We start from the raw sequence: 23144 nt of genomic DNA on the forward strand, positions 1-23144 counted from the left end.
TGGTCAATTTTTGTTTTTGATCTGTGGCACTTTGTTATTGTGTATCTTGAAATTTAGTTAACTAGATGTCTTCTTTAATTTTTAGTTTTTCTGGTTATTGGCATCTTTTACCATATTGGATAATTTTAGTCACTACTTTTTAAAATATGTTTTTAGACCATTTTCCTGTTATTCCTATGATTCCCAGTGATTCTTCTGATTTCAAAAATTGTTTTTTAAGGGTTTGTCTCTTGATTGTATATCTTAATTCCTTTAGGCTTTTTTTCTTTTTACTTTTAATTTTGTCTTTGAAGAAATGTGATACCAGATGGCCTCAAAATCGAAATTATCCTGCCTCTCTGCCTTACAAGTGCTGAGGTGAGAGACGTACACCAAAATGGACAACTTCATTCCTCTGTCTCTTCGATTGTCAAATTAGACAATATCAAATATTATCCTCAGCTCACTGATTTTCTCTGTGATGGATCTTATTGTTGAGCCTTTATACTGGCTTTTTCATTTCATCAAATCGATTCTCTGATATTTCATCTAAGACATTTTGTTCTTACTCTTTATTCGTCAAGTATCTGGCTCTAATTTCCACAAGCATACTTCATTGACTGTACCTTACTTCATTGCTTGTTATAAGAAGTGTGGGATTTGTGAGGTTTAAGGCATGCAGAAGGCATGTGGAAGGCCATCAATGGAATTTTCTCAGCAGACTGATGATTGCCCATGTAATTTAGCAATGAAATACTTGAAGTATGTACTTTTTTAGGATATAATACTATCATCTACTTAACAGATTATGATATAAGTAAACATAAAGTAGGAAACTAGGGGAAACATATGACTTGCTTTTTTATGACATGCCCTTTATTGAAAGGATCTAGATCTGAACCAACTTTATCTCTGAAGGATGATTTCATATTCTTTTAATCCACTGACTATTACTAAGAATTGTTTTTTGTCATGTGGTAGGAACCATTTATTATTGATTGATCAATTCATTGATATAATGATGATTCTTTGATTTTTCATAATCGTTTTGTGTTTGTTTTTTTCTCTGCATGAGGAAGGATAGACCTTTTGGCACTTGTTGGTATTGGCTGGCTCATGCACTGGCTTTCCTCTGCTATAGCATGAGGCTTCTTACTAAACTCCACTATCCAAGATCTTACTGGACTTTGCTGTCAGAATGAGCTATCTACTAGGTACTTGAAGGGTATGTTGCTCACAGAATATTCTTCAAGCCAGGAAATGCCCCTATTTGTGATCTGAAGTTTGGCAAGGAGCAATTGACCTCTGATTTCCATTTTAGTCATTTTTTAGGGTACTCTGCAGAAATGTGCAATAGAAAGTGGTGTTCCTAATGGAATTCTATGCCTCCATCAGAAAGAATGACATTGCCCCATTTGTTAGGAAATGGAAAGGCTTGGAAAAAATTATATTAAGTGAAGAAAGCCAAGCCCAAAGAAACATAGGTCCCATGGTTTCCCTTATTTGCAATATCTAGTATATGTATGAGTCAAGCAGAAAAGGTCAGATAAGGTGATGTTAGGAAAATGAACCCTTAGATATGTATTTAAATGTTTTTTTTTCTTTCATGCATTTGTTTCTAACGCAATTATAAGATTATCTCTTTGTTGCTTTGTATGTCCCTCCCCCACAGTATAACCCCTGCTTTCACTATATTTGATGTCGGTATAATTTGTGGAGGAGAAGGGGAAAACGAGTCGTTTAAGGATACAGGTGGACCCGTTGCAACAATGAGAAGTACAAGTTGTCATGCTGAAAACGAACTTTACAACTTTGGTGGGAGGGGAGGATTGAGTTGGGGGGGAGCAGGGGGAAGCTGGGAAGGGATATGAAGGGTAAACAAAGGAGGAGGCTGCAATGCTTGATAAGAAATGTACTCATTAACCTGCCCATGTAATTGTACAGTATGTTCACAATGAAAAAAAAAAGAAAGAAAGTGGTGTTCCTCTTGAGAGAGACCCAGGAGATGGACTTTGGGCTGAGATGAATGTCTGATTGACCCTGAGTGTCAAGCTAGTCTAGTCCCTAACCTTCTCTGAAATACACAGGTGTGGGAGCCCCATACTTAGCTGGGGAGGTTGTGAGGTAAGCAGAGTTGGAGTGCTCTTGACTGTGTGGCCATTGATTTAGTGAACATTTTGTGTGAATGGAACTGCTATTTTACTTCATGGGCCAAGTGACGTCAACCCTATGTTCCTCCGAAAGGTATAGAGATGAAAGTCTGACTAACATTTTTGTGTCCACTCAGAACTTATTCTTTGACAACCAGTTCTCTCAATTAACCTAAGGGAGGCCCTGGGAGCTCTACTTTCATTGGTAATATCTGGAATAAACCTTTTCTTTGACAGTACCAAAAATAATGCCAGGGCAAGCTCCTGGGGGAGCTCAAAGCACATCTCTTATTTTCCCAAGTGGAAAAGCACTTGTTTTCCCAAGTGGGCTTGCAGGGAAATCAGTGCCAGTGTCTAATACAATAAGAATCATCTAGCTTCACCCACACCTTCAACCTACTTCTTGCTACGACATGCTGACACTGCTCTTTGAGGAGGCCCTATCTTCCTTCTGGACATCTAAAGAATTCTGGATGCAAAAAGTAAGCTTTGTTCCTCCAAATGAGAGCTAATTGAGAGTTTTTTGGGTTTTTGTGTGTTTTTTTTTGTAAGTCTCTTCTGTACTAAATAGCAAATGTTGTATTCATTTTGTCTTGACCTCCAATTGTAGGAGTAGGTTCTCATTTTCTGCTTGCTGATTATTATCATTAATGTGATAGAAATACTTTAGAATATCATACATGTTTCAGACCAAAGGCAAACATATACCAACATTCAGTATATATTGACCTCTTTTATTTCCTGAGCCCCCTCAGATTTAGCCTTTCCAGTTAATGAGCACACACAGCCTTCCCATACTCTGGGCTTCAGGAAAATCCTTTTTATAGATGTTTCTCCAAGGCATACTATGCCATCATGGCCAGAATTCCCTTTGCCTTGACAGCCCAACTAATAAATGCATGATGAAAAGCATGTCAATAAATGGAACTGAGAAGGCAACAGTAGTAGTAAGAGGAGAGGATGGGTGGACTTGCATTTTAGAAGGGATTTACCTTGGGGAAATAGCTCTCTAATAATAAAGCGATTTATGATGTGAGATAAGTACAGTATAATATTGGGAAACATGGACTGCATCTCTTAATGAAAAATATTCCACTATCTTTTAAATTTTCATTCATTCAGAATCCTAGCTGGTCATCATCCACCTCTAGGGAAAACAAACTCATAGTGAAAATAAAGCACACCATCAACAACAGCTTTAAAGATATGTCCAAAGTTCAGGTAATAGGATCAATTTGTGCTTTTATAGTATAATGTTACAACATCAAATACTTGAATATCTGTATCTCATTAAATATTTTACATAAAACTTAGACTTACTGAAATATACTTTTCTAAGTCTTAGAAATGAAAATATGAACAATTTTTGTAGGAGTTGACAAGTTCTTTTTGCTTTCAATATTTAGTTCTTTGTTTCAAATGAATCAATGAAGGCATGTTTAAATGATATTGAACCATAATGCCTATTTCTAATTTTAGGGGGTCTGCATTATACAATGATTACTTGTGATAAGGTATTCTTTGGAGAATAGTGTTCTAAAGTTTAGTAATTACAAATTATCACAAGCAAGAAGTGAAAATTTTGATTAATATGACTTGAATTTCTACAAATGATGTCATCGTATATCTTCATCTTCAATTTCACCTTTGCATCTGCTCCCTTCAAATTCATGACAGCATCTCAAGGCAAGTAAATAAAATCAATTTTTCTTGGTACGCAAGTTTGGTATATGAATTTAGGACTCAAGCATTTAAATTTATAATTTGAAGCACAAAAGTTTTCCATGTGTGTTAGTAGAGTTATTTTAAACTTAATCATAAAAAATAAACTCAACTCTCAAGAAAAATCAATAGGAAGGGATAAAAGAATTAACAACAGAATGAAGCTGGAAGAGAAGGTTCTTATGAGGAAGAACATTACCAAACACTTGAAAACTATGGGAAGTCAGAATGTTAGGAGGTAGGGAAGACCAAAACAAGGCCTATCATTTTTAAAGACGAAAATTGAGTTAATGTTGAAATGTTTATAAGGTTGAACGCTTTAAAACATAGAAAAAATACATGAAAGAATTCTCATCTGAAGCTGTGCAAAATTTTAAGAGGAATAGAACTTTGGCAGGTGTCTCTTCTTCCTCCTCTCCTTCCCCACCTAGCCTGTTCCTCAGCTCCTCTCTCTCACTAAGTATTATCCCACCTAACAAAATATTATCCACAGCTGGCAATGTGACTAGACCAGCTAACAGGCAGGAAATACTGACTTAGAAGACTGTTCTATTGATAGATAATAAAGCTCTGTGGACAAAGTGGATATTTCAGACTGTGCTCCCCTTTCTGTTCCATTTAGCTGTGGTCTCCACTGCATCTGAATACCCTTCAAAGAGGAGACATGTCCAATCTGACTAGAGTGACTCAATTCATCCTCAGGGGCTTTTCAGATGCCCCAGAATTGAGATTTGTGGTTATCCTATTTTTCTTCTTTGTTTATATGTTCTGTCTCCTGGGAAACTTCTCCATTATTATGGCTGTGACTAGAGACAGCAGGCTCCACTACCCCATGTACTTCTTCCTGAAGAATCTGTCATTTCTGGATATGTGTTATACTTCTGTCACCATCCCCAAGGCACTGGCTACCTCCTTCACAGGCTCTGGGATCATCTCCTATTTTGAATGTGTGGCTCAGCTTTACATATTTATTACACTTGCTGCTACTGAGAGTTTCCTGCTCACCGCCATGGCTTATGACCGGTGCCTGGCCATCCTCAGACCTCTGCTCTATGGGATCATCATGAACCAGAGACTCTGCTCTGAATTGGTAGTCATGGCCTGGCTAAGTGGGGGAATTTACTCAGTCTTCCACACTGTCAACACCTTCTCTCTTCCTTTCTGTGGACCCAATGTTGTTGAGCATTTCTTCTGTGACATTCCTCCTGTCATGAGACTTTCCTGCACTGATTACCACCACAATGAGCAGGTGGGCTTTGCTGTCAGCAGCTGCATTATCATGAGCTCCTTTGCCCTCACACTTCTTTCCTATGTCTTCATCATCTCTACAATCGTCCAGATCCCTTCTGTGGATGGGAGGTGGAAAGCCTTTTCTACCTGTTCCTCTCACCTGACCACAGTCCTTTTGTTTTATGGAACTGCAAGCTTCATGTACCTCAGGTCAGCTTCTCAATATTCCCCAGCTCAAGGTCGCCTGGCCTCCATTTTCTACTCCATCTTTACACCTGCTTTGAATCCAGTTATCTATTGTCTGAGGAACAAAGATATGAAGATTGCGCTACAGAAACTCTACTGCCCAAAAGAGCACTAAGTCCTAGAAAGCTACAATGGTGGGTTCTTCAGAAGTTCTGAAGCATTACTGTGGAAGTTAGATATCATTCATCTCTTTTACTTCCTTCTGAAGCTTTATACTACTGATATGGTCCATTGTAGGATATCTGCCCACATCTTTCTAGGATTGTTTCTCTTTTCTCTGTATTTTCTCCTTTTTTTTTTTTCATATGAAACCTACCTTACCTGTAGCTGTTTTCTGAATGCATTCTCACTTGCTCTCAGGACTGTTTCTCAGTTTTCATTTCTCTATCAAATGCCATTGGAACGCTCACCATTACTATTTGGAGAATTCAACTATCACTTTTTCCGTGACCAACATATGTTGGATCTGCTCATCCAACATATGTTGGTCACGGAAAAAGTGGTATTTCATGTGGTGTACGTCTGTGCATCGACAAGGTTGGAGGATCAGTATATCTTCATTTGTAGTTTTAGGTCTTGCACTTAAGTCTTTCATCTTTTTTAAATTGACTTGCAGACATGGTGAAGATCGAGTTTCCGTCTTGTGCCCATCCCATATCATAGTGTCATGTTATGTCATATTTAATCTTGCCATATGTTGAAAAGACTTGTTTTATTCTCAATGTATGTTTATAGGGCCTTTGTCAAAAGCCAACTGGGTACAAATACCTCCTATACACTTGCTAAATTTAATAGGTTCTGTATTTTCTGCTTTCTGAATACTTAAATTCTTGATCTGTATTTCAAAGTTCTTTGAAGGTTCTCCATGGCTGCCATTATTTTCTCCTGTGTTCAGTATTCATAGTTACGCCGGTTTAAGGTAATATTCGAGCAACCTTTCTCTTAGGCTTTCACTTTTGTGCTGCCTGTCTCAGATATCCACCCTTTGTCTTCATTCAATTTTCAACTTTGTTCCACTCAGTTTTATGACTAATAGAACTTTCCTAGACATCATGAAGTGCAATTTCCCTAATGTTATGCATTATCCCTCATATATTATTACTGGATGAAGCATCAAAATTTCTCTAAGGATCAATTCCACAGGACTTTTAATTCTGATACTGTAATCAGAGCAGGAGGTCTGTGATAGTTATTTTTTCTTCTGATTTAGACAACTCTTATGAAATATTTTATGATCAGAGTCACATTTTGTATTAGAGCTATGATAAGTGGCTGTATGTTTTGTGATAAGTAATTGTTTATTATTTTTACTTTAAGGGAATGAGGCTTTATTTGATACCAGTAAGTATGTTTGAATATTGAAAATATGTTAAGCCTTCAACAATATAGGCTTCCACACATGACTGCTTAAAAATGAACTGTGACAACAAAAAGAAATCAGCCAAAGCAAAAAGATTAAAAAATAAAGTGGTCATATAGACAAAACAAGATGAACCAATTTAAAAGAAAACAGGAAATTTGAAGTTGTACAACTAGACAATAATATATCAATAGCTTTACAGAATTTTTAAACTCCTGTATCAATAACCCACAGATGCAGCAGGCCAAAGAAATAGCTATTAGAAAACATACTATTCATTTCTTTTATATGACATTTATAGAATCCTGTTACCAATATTAAAATACATATTCTACATAAATTCACAGATAAACCATCTTAGAGATTGACCATACTCTAAATCATCAAACACAATATTTAAAAATTACATATTATAAAAAGTGTATGAAAATTAAACTTCAATAAGAAGTCAATAACAATAGCAATGATTTAAAATTTCTAATACTAGTAAATTAAGTGATATGATCTTTAGAACTATGTGGGTTATTGTAGACTTCCTAAGAAAACGTTTAAGTAAAATAGAACATAAATTCTATCAAATTTATAGAATGAAGACAGTGTTTTGTAATTTACCTCTTTGTATGTGTGTATGTTAGCAAAGATAAATGTTCTGAAATCATTTTTTGGCTAAGTATAGAAGGAAACTTCTAAGTTGCAAGAAAGCATAATAAAACCTGAAGAACTGAATGAAGGCAGGGATACCTGAGAACTGACAGGCAAGGCAGGATAGGATGCAGGCAGAAAGTCTTGAAGGAAAGTCTTAGCTCAGGCAGAAAGTCCAACATGGTGGTAGCCCAGGTTACCAAAACCAAACACCACGGAGCCAACGTGGAGCAAGAGGGGAAGCTATGGTAACCCTTTGTGTACTTGGACCGGCTTCTACTTCCAGAAAAAGTTATGCTTCGCAGTTTTGTGTGCTAGAAGGCAAATAAGGAAACGTGACCCAAAGAGACTTGGCAGATTTGGGCGCAATCCCTTTTCACAGCCTGTAGTGGTAGTCAGTGCTGGGCTGGTCCAGCTACATGCTGGCGCCCAGACTCTTCCCCTCAGTCCTCAGTGTTACCATGGTCCAGAAACTCTAAAAGGAGCTGCACTATAGGGGGGGTGGCCACAGAAAGCATCCTCACCGCCTGTGGTCCACGGAGATCCTTTGTTTCGCTTCAAGATAGCCCTGCTCTTGAATTGTAAAACGGCTCTTCTGGGAGCCAGGCTTACCTTCTTTCCAGGGTCAGTTCAGCACTGGGGCAGAGGAACCCTCAGAAGAGAGGATTGAGAGGCATACCTCCCTTGAACAAACAGATGATGCTTTGTTAAATTGCAAATTAGTGCATTCATTAAGTAATTAAATATGTAACCTAAAATTAAGGTAAGTAAGGGAACGGGTGGGTGGGTTGAGCGGATGGATTAGACTGTTGTTGAAAAGAGTGACATGGATCAAGATGCACTGTATTTATTAATTACTTTGGTGAGGCTGGGAAGTGGCTAAGTGTTAGAGCGCTTGCCTAGCATACATGAAGCCCTGGGATCGATTCCTGGGAATCACATACACGGAAAAAGCCAGAAGTGGCACTGTGACTCAAGGAGTAGAGCGCTAGCCTTGAGAGCAGAGAGGCTCGGGGACAGAGCCCAGGCCCTGAATTCAAGCTTCAGGATGGGCAAAAACAAAAGTTTGAAAAACCCCACAAAACAACAACAACAAAAACAAAACAACAACAACAAAAACCCTGCTTTGGTGAATGTAAATTCCTTTATACAACTAATTAAAATAATTAAAATTATTTTAAAAAGAATTAAAAATAGAGACAAATGAAGAGAATACAGTCAAGATTTCAATGTATATTCTATAAAACAAAGAAGTGAAGTAAGAAGTGCGTTAGGAAGGATGGGTGAACATGTTGAAATTAGTAGCCAAGCAAAATGCATTGTATTCACAAACTGCCTTGTGAAATGACAACCTCTTTGCATACTTCTTAAAGATAATTTAACAAATGAAAGTTAAATGAAGTCAGAAAAGGAACATAAAAGCCACTGGATCAGGTATCTGAGACCTTGGAGAGAAAAAGCCCAGGCTCTGTGGAGGAGATGTTTTCAAACCTGAACAGTTCTCCCCCCACCTCTATTTTTTAATCAATTAAAACTATTTAAAGTGTACAAAGTGATTTCAATTCAACATGTCAGTTATGTGTGCAATGCATTAGTGCCACTCCCTTCATCAATCCCGCCAATCTGTCCCAACCTCATCGGTCCCCTCAAGTTTCCTACTTTCTTTTCAACACACACACATATTTATATATATGTATATGTACATATGTACATATGTATATATATATGTGTATATATATATATAGTATTTGTCTACCACTTCTCCCTCCATTCCTCCACTCTGTCTCCCCTTTGAATCCCACCTCATTCAGACAGAACACATTTCTGTTCCCTAGTATTCATTTTCTTAAACTGTCAATTGCTAAAAGGGGTTATATCATAGGGACCCATCCCTGTGTATAAACCCTTTGACTATGTGTATATTCATATGGTGCAATGTAAATGTATATTTCATATACATTTATATTTTAAAACCGAACTTCTGCATATGACAAAGAATATGTGTCCTTTGTCTATGAGTCTGACAACATAAACACAGTTCGCACTACAATGTGGATTCAGTGCTATGGGCATGATTGAGTGGCACTCAGCCTGGCATTAGCAATGACGTGAGGACTCTGCTCCAGCTGCTGCTCCTCCCACCTCTAAGTCTGATCTAGCCCAGCTGGACCTTGTGATGAAAACCTAAGAGAGAGCTGCTGATGGTCTCCGTGAGCTTCTCAGATGTACTGTGACCCACAGAGACAGGCAGAGTAATTAATCCTTGAAGTGGGGGGGGAGTCTCACCACTCAAAATGGCCCAATCACAACCAGAAGTCTATTGATTCTGGAAAAGCTTGGGATAGATTTTTTTTTAATCTGCAAAGGACTTCAACCCTCAATTGGGACCCCTTTAAAGGAAGTCAAGACAGATACTACCCTATTGTGAATTGCCAGCTTTCCAAAGGCTTCATAGCCCTAGTTCTGTTGTTTTATTTAACGTATTTTATTTATCTATTGTTCTGGGCTGCAACGACTATGGAGAATGGCAAGCCCAGGGCCACATCAACCTTATTTAAATTTAAATAAAATAACTTCTTTTTTAAAATTAAAGTTTTATATATTTCAGACAACATGTCTTTGTCTTCAGATAGCTTGTAAAAATGTTATGCATTCTCTCATTACAATTTCTCATTTATTTTCTTGAGATTATTTTTATTATTATTTAATTTATTTATTTATTTTGGCCAGTCATTGGGGCTTGAACTCTGGCCCTGGGCACTGTCCCTGAGCTCTTCAGCTCAAGGCTAGCGCTCTACCACTTGAGCCATAACACCGCTATTGGAAATAAGAGTCTCATGGACTTTCCTGCAGGGGCTGGCTTTGGACTGTGATCCTTGAATCTCAGCCTCCTGAGTAGCTAGGATTACAGCCATGAGCCACAGGTTCTTGGCTAGATATTCTTGATTAGTCACTAGACCTCACTCAGCAAGCAATCTCCCTAGACTTCAGTGTATATGATGGAGATTGTAAACCTGTTTATATGTAAATGTCATTGCTGGGAGCAATCAAATGTGTGTGGAATTATGCAGCCAGTGGCTCTCCCTTCAAGGGCTGTGTAGTCTCGGGCTGTCTTGTACACAGTGTCACCTGCTGTCTAATTCCCAGCCTGGCCCTTGAGGAACGTGTGAAGAACCATAGACAAGATGTGTTCTGTGCCAAGAGTATACAAGGAGGCTAGCGGGAACTCGAAATGTGTCTGAGTTTGCTCTGTTAACTTGCCTCTAGAATAATACATTACATTTAAATTTAAGCCTGGAATGAAACAGATGTAACTACATGCAAATTTTGAGCTCTCCATTTTGAGGATTACTGATAAAGGCTAGCTGTGGTAAGCTTGTATGGTACCACTATGTTCTTATTACAAGCTCACAAGTCAGAGTACTTCTCTAGCTTCACCCCAGAACAATAAAATATCATAACCAAATGAGCTTTCTAATGCAACAACATCTAGAGTGTTCTAATCAAACTTTTGAAACTTAAAGAGAAAATGTGAAAATGCCCATTAAAAAAGGAGAAAATATAAGGTACTGTCTACAGTAAGGTTAAAAATAATCCCTACAATAACAAAATGCTTAAAAAAGGATACAGGTTGACATATTGTAACAATAAGATGTACAAGACACTAGGTTGAAAATGAACTTTACGATTTCGGGGGAGGGGGAGGGAGGAGTTGGGGAGGTGGGGAGAGATGGGATGGTAGGGGAAAAACAAAGGAGGAGGTAACAATGCTTGATAGGAAATGTACTCATTACCTTACTCATGTAACTGTAACCTCTCTGTACAGTATTTTTACAATAAAACATATTAAAAATAATCCCTAGTTTCTAATCCAATAAGAAGATGAAAGAACTTGAAGAACTAAAGCAAATTAAAATGAATTTCTGCAGTCCAAATATTCATATCCTTAAAAATATTCACAAACCATAGTGTAATAAGACCTTTACTGAAAAAATAGATTAATGGAATGTCAGTCAATGTTAACATGTGTTTTTAGCATGTGCAAAGCCCTGGGCCTGATCCCTAGCATACACACTCATAGAACATGTGTGTGTGTGCTGTGCATCATTTTCACCATTTCAAGTATGTTAAGGGAAATAAGACCTGGTCATTGGCATCTGGGGAGCTCTTATCTGACAGATAAATCAGCTTGTCTCCACAATTTCAAAGGCTACCATACAATACTTTGCTACAGTGCTCCTCAGCTCTTTCATGGCTGCATGTATGTCTGACAGTTGCTAAAACACACATTAAAAAAACACATTGAGTTCTTTCAAATGGCTTTCAGAAGAACTTTCCCTGCTAGATCTCAGACAGCTGGTTTAATTATAGACTATACAACAACAACAACAACAACAACAACAACTATAACTATTTGCTATGTAGAATGACAAATGGTCCCTCAGAAGGTAACTTCTGTGGCCCAAGACTTAATCTCCTGGCACACTCTTTACCCTACTTCAAAACATACACTGTCATACTCAGATAATTAGCAGGACATATGAGAAAGATCACTACTATCCGTGCCATTAAAAATGTAACAGAGAATATTATAATTAGGTCATGGGGAAACATTTACTTCTTCCTCTCTGAGGAGATGATTACCCAATTTTGTGTCTTCTTCTCGCCACATATTCCAGGGTTTTTTTGTTGTTTATTTTTGTACCATGACCTATTCCACTACATCTCCAACCACAGACCAGATACCCCTCCTTGTTCACACATCAACACCACCAATCTTCATGTATGCTTAACTAAACTCTGAGTTTAAGCCTGCCAAAAATTTAACTGCTTCCAGACCTACGTCTGCTGTTCTAAGAATGCAATATTATTTCAAAAAAACCCAACTGATTATAATACTATCTATATATGCACAGTATAACACTTTACCAATATATTTCTAGATTTATTCCACATCTCAGATCTGTGTTCTCTATAGTACCTTCAAAATTAGAGATTTGCTTAGACACCAACTTATAATGCTATTTCGACTAGTACCCCTATTCCTCATTTTTATTCCTAGACTAAATGTTTCCCTCAATTCAGAGGTCAACTACTTTCTACCCTGTGAAACACAGTTGTATGATATAGACCTCACAAATATCTCAAAAAATGAAGTCAAAACTCTACTGCAGGTTGACTCAATGTAACAAAGAGATGTACAAGACACTATGTTGTAAACAAACTTTACTGGGGGGGGGGATTGGGAAGGTGGGGAGGGAAGGGATGGTAGAGGAAAAACAAAGGAGGGGGTAACAATGCTAGATAGGAAATTTACTCATCACCTTACTCAAGTAACTGTAACCACTCTGTACAGTATTTTTACAATAAAAAATTAAAAGCATCTACTGCAAAACATTAAGGGAATAATAATACTGTAGCTCCTCATTTTAAAAGAAGGCTGTTTGTACTTAACGTTGAGGCTTTGGCTGGTAGCAAGGCAGTTCTTGTTTTTAAGGGAAGTTGATAATGTCCAGGCCCTAGCTACTCTCTTTATCAGGTTCCCATTCAGGACCTCTGTATCCACCCTAGCTCTCTGCCACCAGATACCATGCCTGGGCAGTTTCTTCTTGACGTAGGAATTTATTCAAATTAGCCAATCCCCAGGGGTCTACCTAAACACCTCCCCTAACTTGCCCAAACAGCTCCCTGCAGCTCAGGCTACCACCCTCCTCCACCCACTTACTTTAGTGGCCCTGCCTGGCAGCCTGCTTACCTTTCTCGTGAGGGTAAGTAGCACTTGTGCTTTTTGACTATAAAGGTAACAAAATCCACAGATACCTTCTAATACTCACTGAAAGAATTTACAGTGTGTCGGGGCCAGTACGTTTAGTGTGAGGCTTCTTGGATTCCTGCAGCTAGGAGAGAAGAAAGCTAGTCTTATGAATTTATTCTTGAATAGTGCTTAGAATTTTTGTTTTCTAACTATCTTTTGTTAATTTTGACATCAGATTTTAAGTGTATCAACAAGTTCTTTTTAATTAGTGTATTTTAATAGCACAGGAGGTTTCATTGATAGTACATAGGATTCTAAGTACATTGTACTTTGATCAAGTTCTAAAATTTTTTTTTAAATGAACCCCAAGATAGAGACACAACTTGTTTTTTCTTTCTTGCTATTGTTTTTAATGTATCTAAAATGTACTATGTGGTTTTTTTGTTTCTCCTGTATGTTCTTCCCCCATGATACAACCCACATTTTCACTGTATTTGATATCGGTGCCCCTCATCTTGTATATACATTTTTCTGTCTTGGGGAGGGGAAGAGAAATAACAAAATGCTGAAAGAAGGACACAAGATGACCCATTGTAACAATAAGATGTAGAAGACACTATGTTGAAAATGAACTTTACAACTTGGCGGGGAGGAGGGAGATAAGGGTAGGAAAGGGGGAGGGGGAGTTGGGAGGATGGGGAGGGGGGAGATGAGGAGGTGGGGAGGGAAGGAATGGTAGGGGAAAAATAAAGGAGGAGGTGACAATGCTCGATAGGAAATGTACTCATTACCTTACTCATGCAACTGTAACCCCTCTGTACACAATTTTTACAATAAAAACATTTAAAAATTAAAAAATAAAATGTTTTTACCATAATTTTTGTGAATTTACACTCAGAAAGTGGGATCTTTCTGTTTTTATAAAACTGTGAAATTTGACACACATATATAGAATTGCACAATGGCCTTCGACAAAGAACAATTGCAACTTCTCAAACAGCCCCTAGTACTGTGTCTGGCTTTCTTTCTGTTTCATGCCTCCCCTCTCACCCACCCCCACCCCCCACCCCACCTCCTTTTACATCTTTACACCGTTCTGGGTCAGTCAGGTTTCTTTTCATAGTGTTCCATGCAAATGGAATTGTACAATCTGCAACCACTGGACACTGGCTCTCTTGATTCTGAAGTATTTGTCTATCTATGTCTACATATTCTTTTCATGGAATAATGGAGTCATAATCAAATATCTTTACTGAAAAATGACATCTTAAATGCTTTTGAATTCTGATCTGTTAGGAACATGTATTTATAAACTTTTTACATGGAGATTAATTATTTCTCCTCTTTGGGTCCACAGTAAGGGAATGTTTAGAAGCTGTCAAATTTGCTTGTCTATTGTGCACTTTTCTTGCATTCCAATTGCTAAGATGTCAATCAATCCCTTAACATTCCTACTATGGGAATTGGGCTTTTCTTTTTCATTCTTTTTTTAATCTGTCCTATTCTAACAAGCATGTAGTATTTTCCATATGACTTTATGTTGACTAATAATGTAATGTCACAGTCACTTAAAGTTGCTACATGTTTCTACTCAGAGAAGAGTAAATGAAGAGTATACAATTGTAACTGAGAAAATAAAAATAAACTTTTCAGAAATGGATCTGTCATTTAAGAGATGGAGAGTAAAAATGCTAAGGGAGATCACCCTTGCTCTGAGTTCAAACCCTAGTACCGGTACACATGTGCACACACACACATGCACAAACTTACACACACACACACACACACACACACACACACACACACACACACACCTTTCTTTGTGAGGACAGAATAACAAAATTATCTAATTATTTTTAAATAAATGTGGTTTAAATACTTTTGTGCTCAAATTTCACTTTTGCATGACACCTTACTAAAATCTGAATAAAGAGAATGCAGCTTGCCCATCCTGTATGTATAAAAGATGCTGTGTTTGATCACTGGCAGAATGGAATCATAATATGAACTAAAATTTAAAAAAATACAGATAATTTAGGGCCAGTTTTTCTTTGCACTATGAGGTATTTGTTTCTCCATGTAACCAGTAGTGCTGGTGAATATTTCTTCCTTTTCTTTCTTTTTTATCCTAGGTCTTTAATATCAGAAAAGATTGAATAAGAGTTTTAAGAAGAGCGGGAACATATATTCACCGAGCCTTGTAACTGTGACTGAGACAGTCCAGGGGAAGACAGGAGTCTGGAATGCAGCCCTGGTACCTGAGCATCAGGATCCTCCTGCTCTCCTTCCTGCTTTACTGGCCAGCCTCAGGTGAGTGAGGAAGAATCAGCTACTTTTCCTCCACACTGGAGCCTAGCTCAGAAGTATTTCTATTCTTCAGAATTCCCTGAAGTCTCACTATTTCCTGAGCTGGAGGTCACAGGCTTTATCTCTCGTCTATCTATTCCCTGGTTCTCTTTCTCTCCCCTCTCCTCTCTTTTTTTTCTTTGTGAGGATGAAATACTTCAAATATCCAGTAATGACCATTTTTGCAGGTAGATTGATTTATTCATCTTGACAATTCCAGATCTGAAAATGATGACCTTTATGCTTAGCATTATAACATTTTAAAGCAGCCCTCCAAGTGCCATAAAGTTCAACTTAGTCGTTTCCCAGATGAAAAATCTAAGACCTGAGAAACACAGTGAAGAACAGGAAACACAAAAATCCCTGCCTGCATATATTAAATCATGCAGGGTAAGATGTCTAAATATTAATTTTATTGTTAATTGTTTAATTACCATGAGATATAATCTGCCTAGAGTATTATAAGTACTCAATAAACAGTAGATATTGTCATATTGCTATCTTATAGAAGTCCTTTATTCCAAATTTTCTTCTAACACTCAATTTTCAAGTATTTTAAAATCATATTGTTAGTGTCATTTTTTATTATCCTTATGTAATTGTACATAGGAATTGCCATTTAGCAAAGCAATTTATTAATACAACATACCTTGATCAATGTTACCTCTGTCAACATTCTCATACATTTCCTTACCCACCTACCACTTCCCTCAATTTTCTTAATTTTGTAGGACATACATTGGATTCTTCACTCCATTTTCCCCCTCTTGTCTTCTTCATTCATCTACTCTTTTCTCCTTACCCTACCCCATCCCTTTCAATTACTCACTTTCTGATATTTCATTTTTCTGAACTTTGTTTTTCTTAGGAATTGTACTACTTGAAGTCTCCCTCGAATCTATCCTTTTTCAGTTAGTACATTTGTATTCACTTGTATACCACCCAACATATACAAAGCTAGCTTATAAGCTAATTCTAGCTTCCATATGTAAGGGAAAACATACATCCTTTTTTCTCTCTGCACCTGACTCACTGCGCTCAGTATAACTTTTTCCAGATCTTTACATTTCTTTACAAATGGACTATAGTATCATTCTTTTCTATGGATGAGTAAAATTCCATTGTGTATATACACCACATTTTTTGATCCATTCATCCATTGAAGGGCATCGGGGCTGATTCCATATGTTGGCTATGGTGGATAGGGCTGCAGTAAACATGGTTGCGCTAGTTTGTGATCTGTTGGATTAAGGCCCAGGAGTGAATCATATGGTAGCTCTATGTTTAATTTTTTAAGGAACTTCCACATTGCTTTCCACAGTGGTTGAACAAGCTTATGCCCCTAAACAGTGTATAGGGTCACCTGTTTTTGTTTGTTTCCCTGATAATGGCCATTTTTAACTGCGGTGAAGTGGAATCTTGATGTTGTTTTGATTTTCATTCTCTTTGGCAGATAGGTTGAGCATTTCTTCAAGTGTCTGTTGGACATTTTCACTTCTCTGAGGACATTTTCACTTCTTTTCAGAAGATCTTTTAGCTCATTAGCCCATTTATTAATTGGATTGTTGAGTTTTTGAGGAGTTAATTTTTAAAGTTCTCTGTGTATTCTGGATATTAGGCCATTGTCTGATGTCATGTGGAAAAACCCTTCTCTCTTTCTGGAAGCAGTCTTCTTAGCTTATGGACTATGTCCTTGTATGTGCAGAAATTGAAGAAATCTTAAGGAAATGGAAAGAATTGCCTGGCAATGCTGCCCAAAGCAATCTCTAAATTCAATGCAATACCTATCAAAATCCCATCATGATTCTTTAATGATATGGAGAAAGCAATCCAAAAATTCATATGGAACAACAAAAGACACCAAATAGCAAAGACAATGATTATCAGGCAGAATGGTGTTGAAAGAATAATAATACCAAACTTTATTTTCTTTAAGTAGTTGTCCAAAGGAACTATTCTGTACCTCAGTTTAGGATTACAATGCATCTTGTTTGATGTCACTTCTTCATCCACCTTCTTCAACCCCACATTGATGATTTTTAAACAATTACGCATTAAAATGATATATTCAGTGACTTTGTATGGGATTAATCTTGCACTATATCCTATGCACATGTCTAAATCTGAGCCCAGGTAACAGCCTGCGCCATATGGTGCTCCATGACAGAATAATACTTGCACTCAGGGCTCTGGGACCCCAAGATCTGCTCGTGGCTTCAGTTCTTTTGCTTTTCTCTTTTTATTTTATTTTATTGTCTTTGTACTTCCATATTAAAACATAAAAGATTTGGAATATATGCAGTTCCATAATTCTGTTATTCCAGACTGAATTAGAATCTGAATTTTCTCTGAAAAAAATAACTAAAGCAAAAAAGGCTGGGGAGAAGATTTAAGTGCTAGAATTCTTACCAAGCACCCAGAACTGCCAAAAGAGATGTTAGAGCTGATACGATGAGCCATTTCCAGCATAGGAATTGTTCCTCATAAGAAGAGATGTGCATCCCAGACAACATATGTAAACATAAGTGCTTCATTTAAATGGAAAATACCAATGCAAGAGTGAAAAATGAGCATTTTTTTTGTCAATTATGGGGCCTGCACTCTGGGCTTGGACACTGTCCCTCAGCTCTTTAGCTCAAGGCTAGCGCTCTACCACTTTAGCCACAGTGCAATTTTTGCCTTTTTCTGCTTATGTGGTACTGACGAATCAAACCCAGGGCTTCATGCATGCAAGGCAAGCAATCTAACACAGAGCCACCCTCCCAGCCCACTATGAGCATTCTTAACAGAGAAAATCTCAAGCAAATATCCCAAGTAATAAGAGGAAAGAATCAATCTCTTTCCATTTTTTCAAGGCAAAATTCAGTGGTTTTCTTTAGGTTTTCAAAGGCTGAGTATCCATTCTCCAAAACAATTATTTTATGTTTTGGGTATTATGCCTTTTCAAATCTTGAAATATTTATCTATACGTAAGAAATATCTTTAGACAGAACTTAATGTTTTCCCTGAACCTTTTCTTAAAGATGAAATATCTTCCATATTTCTCTGTACCTTCATTTTTCCTCTGACTCACCATATGCAGTCATGTGTGGCATTTTACACTTGTAGCCTCGTATCAGTCCACACAAAGTTTGGGGTCTTGAAGCATTTTGAATTTCAGCTATTCAGATTAGGGATGTCAAATCTGCATTTCCTATTTTATAACTGAGTTCTGATATAGTCTTTTGTATCTTTGTAAAATATCTACTTTATTTTTATTTTTTTACATTCTTTCTTTACATTGAGAAAGTATTATGACATTCAGTTTTTTCTTAGCATGAAACATTATTTTTAGTGCATTGATATTTTACTGTGGTTTAAAGCAAAGAAACATTTGGTGAATTATATCCCAACTCTTACATAACGCTTTCCTAAGTACAGATAACAGGACAAGATAGTCAATCACTCACAGACTTAATTTTCTTATCTGTAAACTGAAGAAATGAAGACAATACTCCACAAAATATAGAACTGTTAAGAGACTTAAAGTGATTTATATAAACTTGATTTTCAACTGTGTATAGATGACATGACTGGTATACATTGGTTATATCTGTTGCTATTAATTCCTATGCAAAAATGTATTTGGGCATTCTTGTTTTAGAACTTCTCATTCACTGACCACAACCCTTTGTGAAAATAAACCTATTCTACTTCCTCACTCATCAGACAGTCAAAATCAGGCCTGTTACCTACTCAGCAATGACCCTGTCCTTTGCTTAATCACTTACAGGACAATTTGATGTGAGAGGACCACAATTACCAGTCATTGCCTTGGTTGGAGAAAAGGCTTTTCTGCCTTGTTACCTCAGCTCATCCATGGATGCTAGCAGCATGAATATAACATGGTATCGTATTGGTCGGTCAGGCTTTGTGTATGCTCTTAGGAATGGTGAGGATTACACAGAGGGGCAGGCACCGGAGTACCGAAAGAGGACAGAGTTGCTGGTGGAGAATATCACCAATGGACATGTGCTTCTGAAGATCGATTCCATCCATCCTTCAGATGGAGGGATTTACACATGCTACTTTGTAAGCTCCACATACTTTGAAGGAGCCAGGGTTACACTGCTTGTTAAAAGTAAGTCTGAGAAATGAATATTTTCTTTTTCTTTTAATTTAATTTTATTGTCAAGGTGATGTACAGAGGGGTTATAGTTACATTTGTAAGAGTACATTTCTTGTCAAACATTGTTACCTCCTCCCTTGTTTTTCTCCCGCTTTCCCTCCCCCTGAAATGAATACTTTCTGGAAAATTAATACTGTGTTTGTTTCCAGTTAGTACTTGTACTCAGTATGAATGGACAAAGGTAGCTGAATTCTACATAACACTAATATGGAATGCCAGAATACCATTCATTTGATCAAATCATTCAAATTTTTTCTTGTGTTAACTGAAATATATTCATCTCTCTTCTCTTTCTTTAAAATGATTGTTTAGGGTCATTACCAAAGAATCTGTCCCAATACTACAGAGTGCCAGAAACACAGCCCAGTCTACTAATGCCATTCTTATTTCCAAATGTGAGCTAGACAGGGACAGGAACAGTCTGACTAGCTCACTCTCAATTCTAACTTTCTGCATATTAGTGTACTTTTCCAGTGACATTACACCGTCTCCCCTTTATGACATTTATTTTATTCACATAGCTGCACAGATTTGCACTTGAACACACTTGTGCATAGACATTTCCCAGGGCAGGGTGGCAGGGTGGTCTGTCCTAATGGATAAAAGGTAGGATTGTGACTCAACCATAAACTTAGTTTGAATCAGCTGCTCTCTATAAATATCATTGGACAATATTCTACATTCACAGAAGAGTTTCTGTATGTTCCTCCTTAAATGCCACTTAGATGAAACCAACCCAGTCCATTTCTAGTACAAATAATGACTAAAAATCAGAAGATGCTTCTTCCTGTTCCTTATGATGTGTGGATGATCATCTATGCCTCTCTCTCATTGGCAACTAGTACAGAGACCAGTCCTCATCCATCACAGACACTCTGCATAGACCCTGGAAGTCCTTAGTACCACATTTACACAGTAAATGGTCAGCACTGACAAGATCCTTTCAAATACTCTCCTCTACTGAAAAGCAAATTGCTGGTAAATTTTAAACAACTCTCTGATAATTACTACCAACTAGATTTTTTGTTTTATATCTTAAATCTTGTAAATCATTTGATATCATTTTAAAATATAGATTTATTGTCATTATTAAGATGTTGTACAGAGAGGTTACCATTTCATGATTCAGGTCAATTAGAAGTTTTATAAATGACCCAATAGATCTCAGCAGAGTCTCGGAGAGGAAGGTTTCCTCCCTGGCTGGTTTATTGAACCCCAGGTGGTATCCCCAGAGCAGATCTACCTGGACCTGTGGCTCATGCTCAGTGATAATTGGAACCTCACCACAGTAGGAACCTTACCTCATTTGTGTCCGTCTTAGAAGGCAGCTTCTTAGATTGAGTCTTGATCTTGTCTATCAGGTGATCTCAAATTTCTGTGGTTTTCCAGTTGTGTGGGTTCCGATAACATTCTTTAATCTTCTTTCCCCCTCCTGCGGGAGATTCCAGTGCAGATGCATTCTCTGAGAAAACTCAGTGAAAGCCTGAAACTCCCTGAATTTTTTTCCCTAGTTAGGGAAAAACAAGGCAGCCTGTCAATTAGGTTGATCTTCTTTAGTTCTTAAGGTCATTTTCTCCTTCATTTATCTCACCCTTGTTCCTATTCCGTAACAATCCCACAGAAATATTCAAGTATCCAATGCTCTACATGCATTTTAGCTATAGAATACAATATGTCTTGCTCTACACTGAACTGCAAATTGCTGTGCATTAATTACAGTCAATTGTTATCTCAGGCCAGCTAAAGAAGAGCACAGTACAAGTGGTTTTTCTTTCTTGCTATTTTTTCTAAAGTATTTATAAGGTGATTTTTTTTGTTGCTTTGTATGTCACTCCCCCATGGTATAACCCCTGTTTTCACTGCATTTGATGTTGGTGTAATTTGGGGAGGGGAAGGGAAAAAAACAATTGTTTAAATAGGGATACAGGTGGACCCATTGCAACAATGAGAAGTACAAGATGCTATGTCAAAAATGAACGTTACAACTTTGGCAGGGGCCTGGGGGCTGGGGAAGGAGGGGTGGTTGAGGGGAGTGTAGTCATGGAGATAGGAGGGCAGGAATGGGTGGGGAAAAACAAGGAGGAGGAACAATGCTTGATAGGAAATGTACTCATTACCTTGCTCATGTAATTGTAACCCCTCTGTATGGTATTTTCAGAATAAAAAACATATTAAAAAAAGAAAGCAGTTGTTGGACCTGGTGATTTTTCTATATCCTTCATAATTAATGGCTCTTTTACACTAAAAAAATCATCTTTACATAATTGTACAATGGAGTTGCCATTCAAAACGCATTTTATAAGCCAGGCGCTGGTGGTTTAAGCCTATAATCCTAGCTATTTAGGAAGCTGAGGTCTGAGAATCATAGTTCAAAGCTAGCCTGGATAGGAAAGTCAGTGAGATTCTTTTTTTTTTTTTTTTTTGCTGTTTCTATTCTTTTTTTTTTTAAATAAGATTTTTATTGTGAAAATAGTGTACAGAGTTATATACAGGGGTTATAATCACATGATCAAGGTAATGAGTACATTTCTTATCAAGCATTGTTGCCTCCTCCTTTGTTTTTCCCCGACTATCCCTTCCCTCTCATCTCCACAACTACACTCTCCCCTTCTCCCCCGAGCCTAAATGGTAAAGTTCGTTTTTCGACATAGCATCTTGTACATCTTATTATTGCAATGGGTCAACCTGTATCCCTATTTAAACAATTTGTTTTTTCTCTTACCCTCCCCAAATTATACCTACATCAAATACAGTGAAAACAGGGGTTATACCATGGGAAAGGGACATACAAAGCAACAAAAAAAATCACATGGTACCTTATAAATATGTTAGAAATGGTAGCAAAAAAGAAAAAAAAAACACTTGTGTCCTTATCTTGGGGTTCATTTTGCTTAACATCATTTTATCTAACCTTTTCTGCTTGTCTCAGATATATACTGGTTATTGCAAATAAGGGAAACCATGGGACCTATGTTTCTTTGCACCTGGCTTACTTCACTTAATATAATTTTTTCCCATAACTTTCCATTTCCTAACAAATGGGGCAATGTCATTCTTTCTGATGGAGGCATAGTTATTTCTAATAAAACACCAGAAAACCAAAAGTGGTGCTGTGGCTCAAGTGGAAACAAATTAAATTTAATTTAAAAAAAGAATTTTATGGGGGCTAGGAAGTTTGCTTAGTGGTAGAGCACTTGCCTTGCATACATGAGGCCCTGGGTTTGATTCCTCAGTACCACATAAGCAGAAAAAAGCAGAAGTGCTATGGCTTAAGTGGTAGGGTGCTAGCCTTGAGCTGAAGAGGGAGGGACAGCACCCAGGCCTAGAGTTCAGCCCCCATGACTGACAAAAAAAAAAAAAAAGCATTTTATGAATTCAATGTGTTTTTGTCAATGTCATTCCTTTGAGTATTCTCACCTCTCATACCCAAACTCCCTCCTCCCTCACTTTTCTTAATTTTATAGGCTATGCATTGCATTTTTTACTGCATTCCCTCCTCCCCTTTCCTCTTCTACAGTTTTGAAGATGACACACTGCTTAAGTCCT

At 37.5% G+C, this 23144-nt stretch overlaps 2 protein-coding genes across 2 annotated transcripts in view; both read left to right on the forward strand.

Annotated features, from left to right (window-relative positions):
• The first annotated feature begins 4515 nt into the window (after nt 1–4515).
• On the forward strand, nt 4516–5442 carry LOC122103979 (olfactory receptor 2G3-like). Its single transcript, XM_042674665.1, has one exon. It carries the CDS (start codon nt 4516–4518, stop codon nt 5440–5442), a length of 927 nt encoding a protein of 308 aa, XP_042530599.1.
• A 7604-nt stretch (nt 5443–13046) lies between these two features.
• The window catches only part of Trim58 (tripartite motif containing 58), a 70625-nt gene continuing 60527 nt past the window's right edge, over nt 13047–23144 (forward strand). Inside the window, exons 1-3 of the mRNA XM_042674566.1 lie at nt 13047–13097; nt 15217–15394; nt 19203–19550. Coding sequence (XP_042530500.1) covers nt 15328–15394; nt 19203–19550 — 415 coding nt within the window. The 5' untranslated portion in view covers nt 13047–13097; nt 15217–15327. The remainder of the gene's footprint in view (nt 13098–15216; nt 15395–19202; nt 19551–23144) is intronic.

The sequence above is a fragment of the Dipodomys spectabilis genome, unplaced genomic scaffold (assembly GCF_019054845.1).
Source record: "Dipodomys spectabilis isolate Male_0828 unplaced genomic scaffold, ASM1905484v1 ptg000019l, whole genome shotgun sequence".
Lineage (NCBI taxonomy): Eukaryota > Metazoa > Chordata > Mammalia > Rodentia > Heteromyidae > Dipodomys > Dipodomys spectabilis.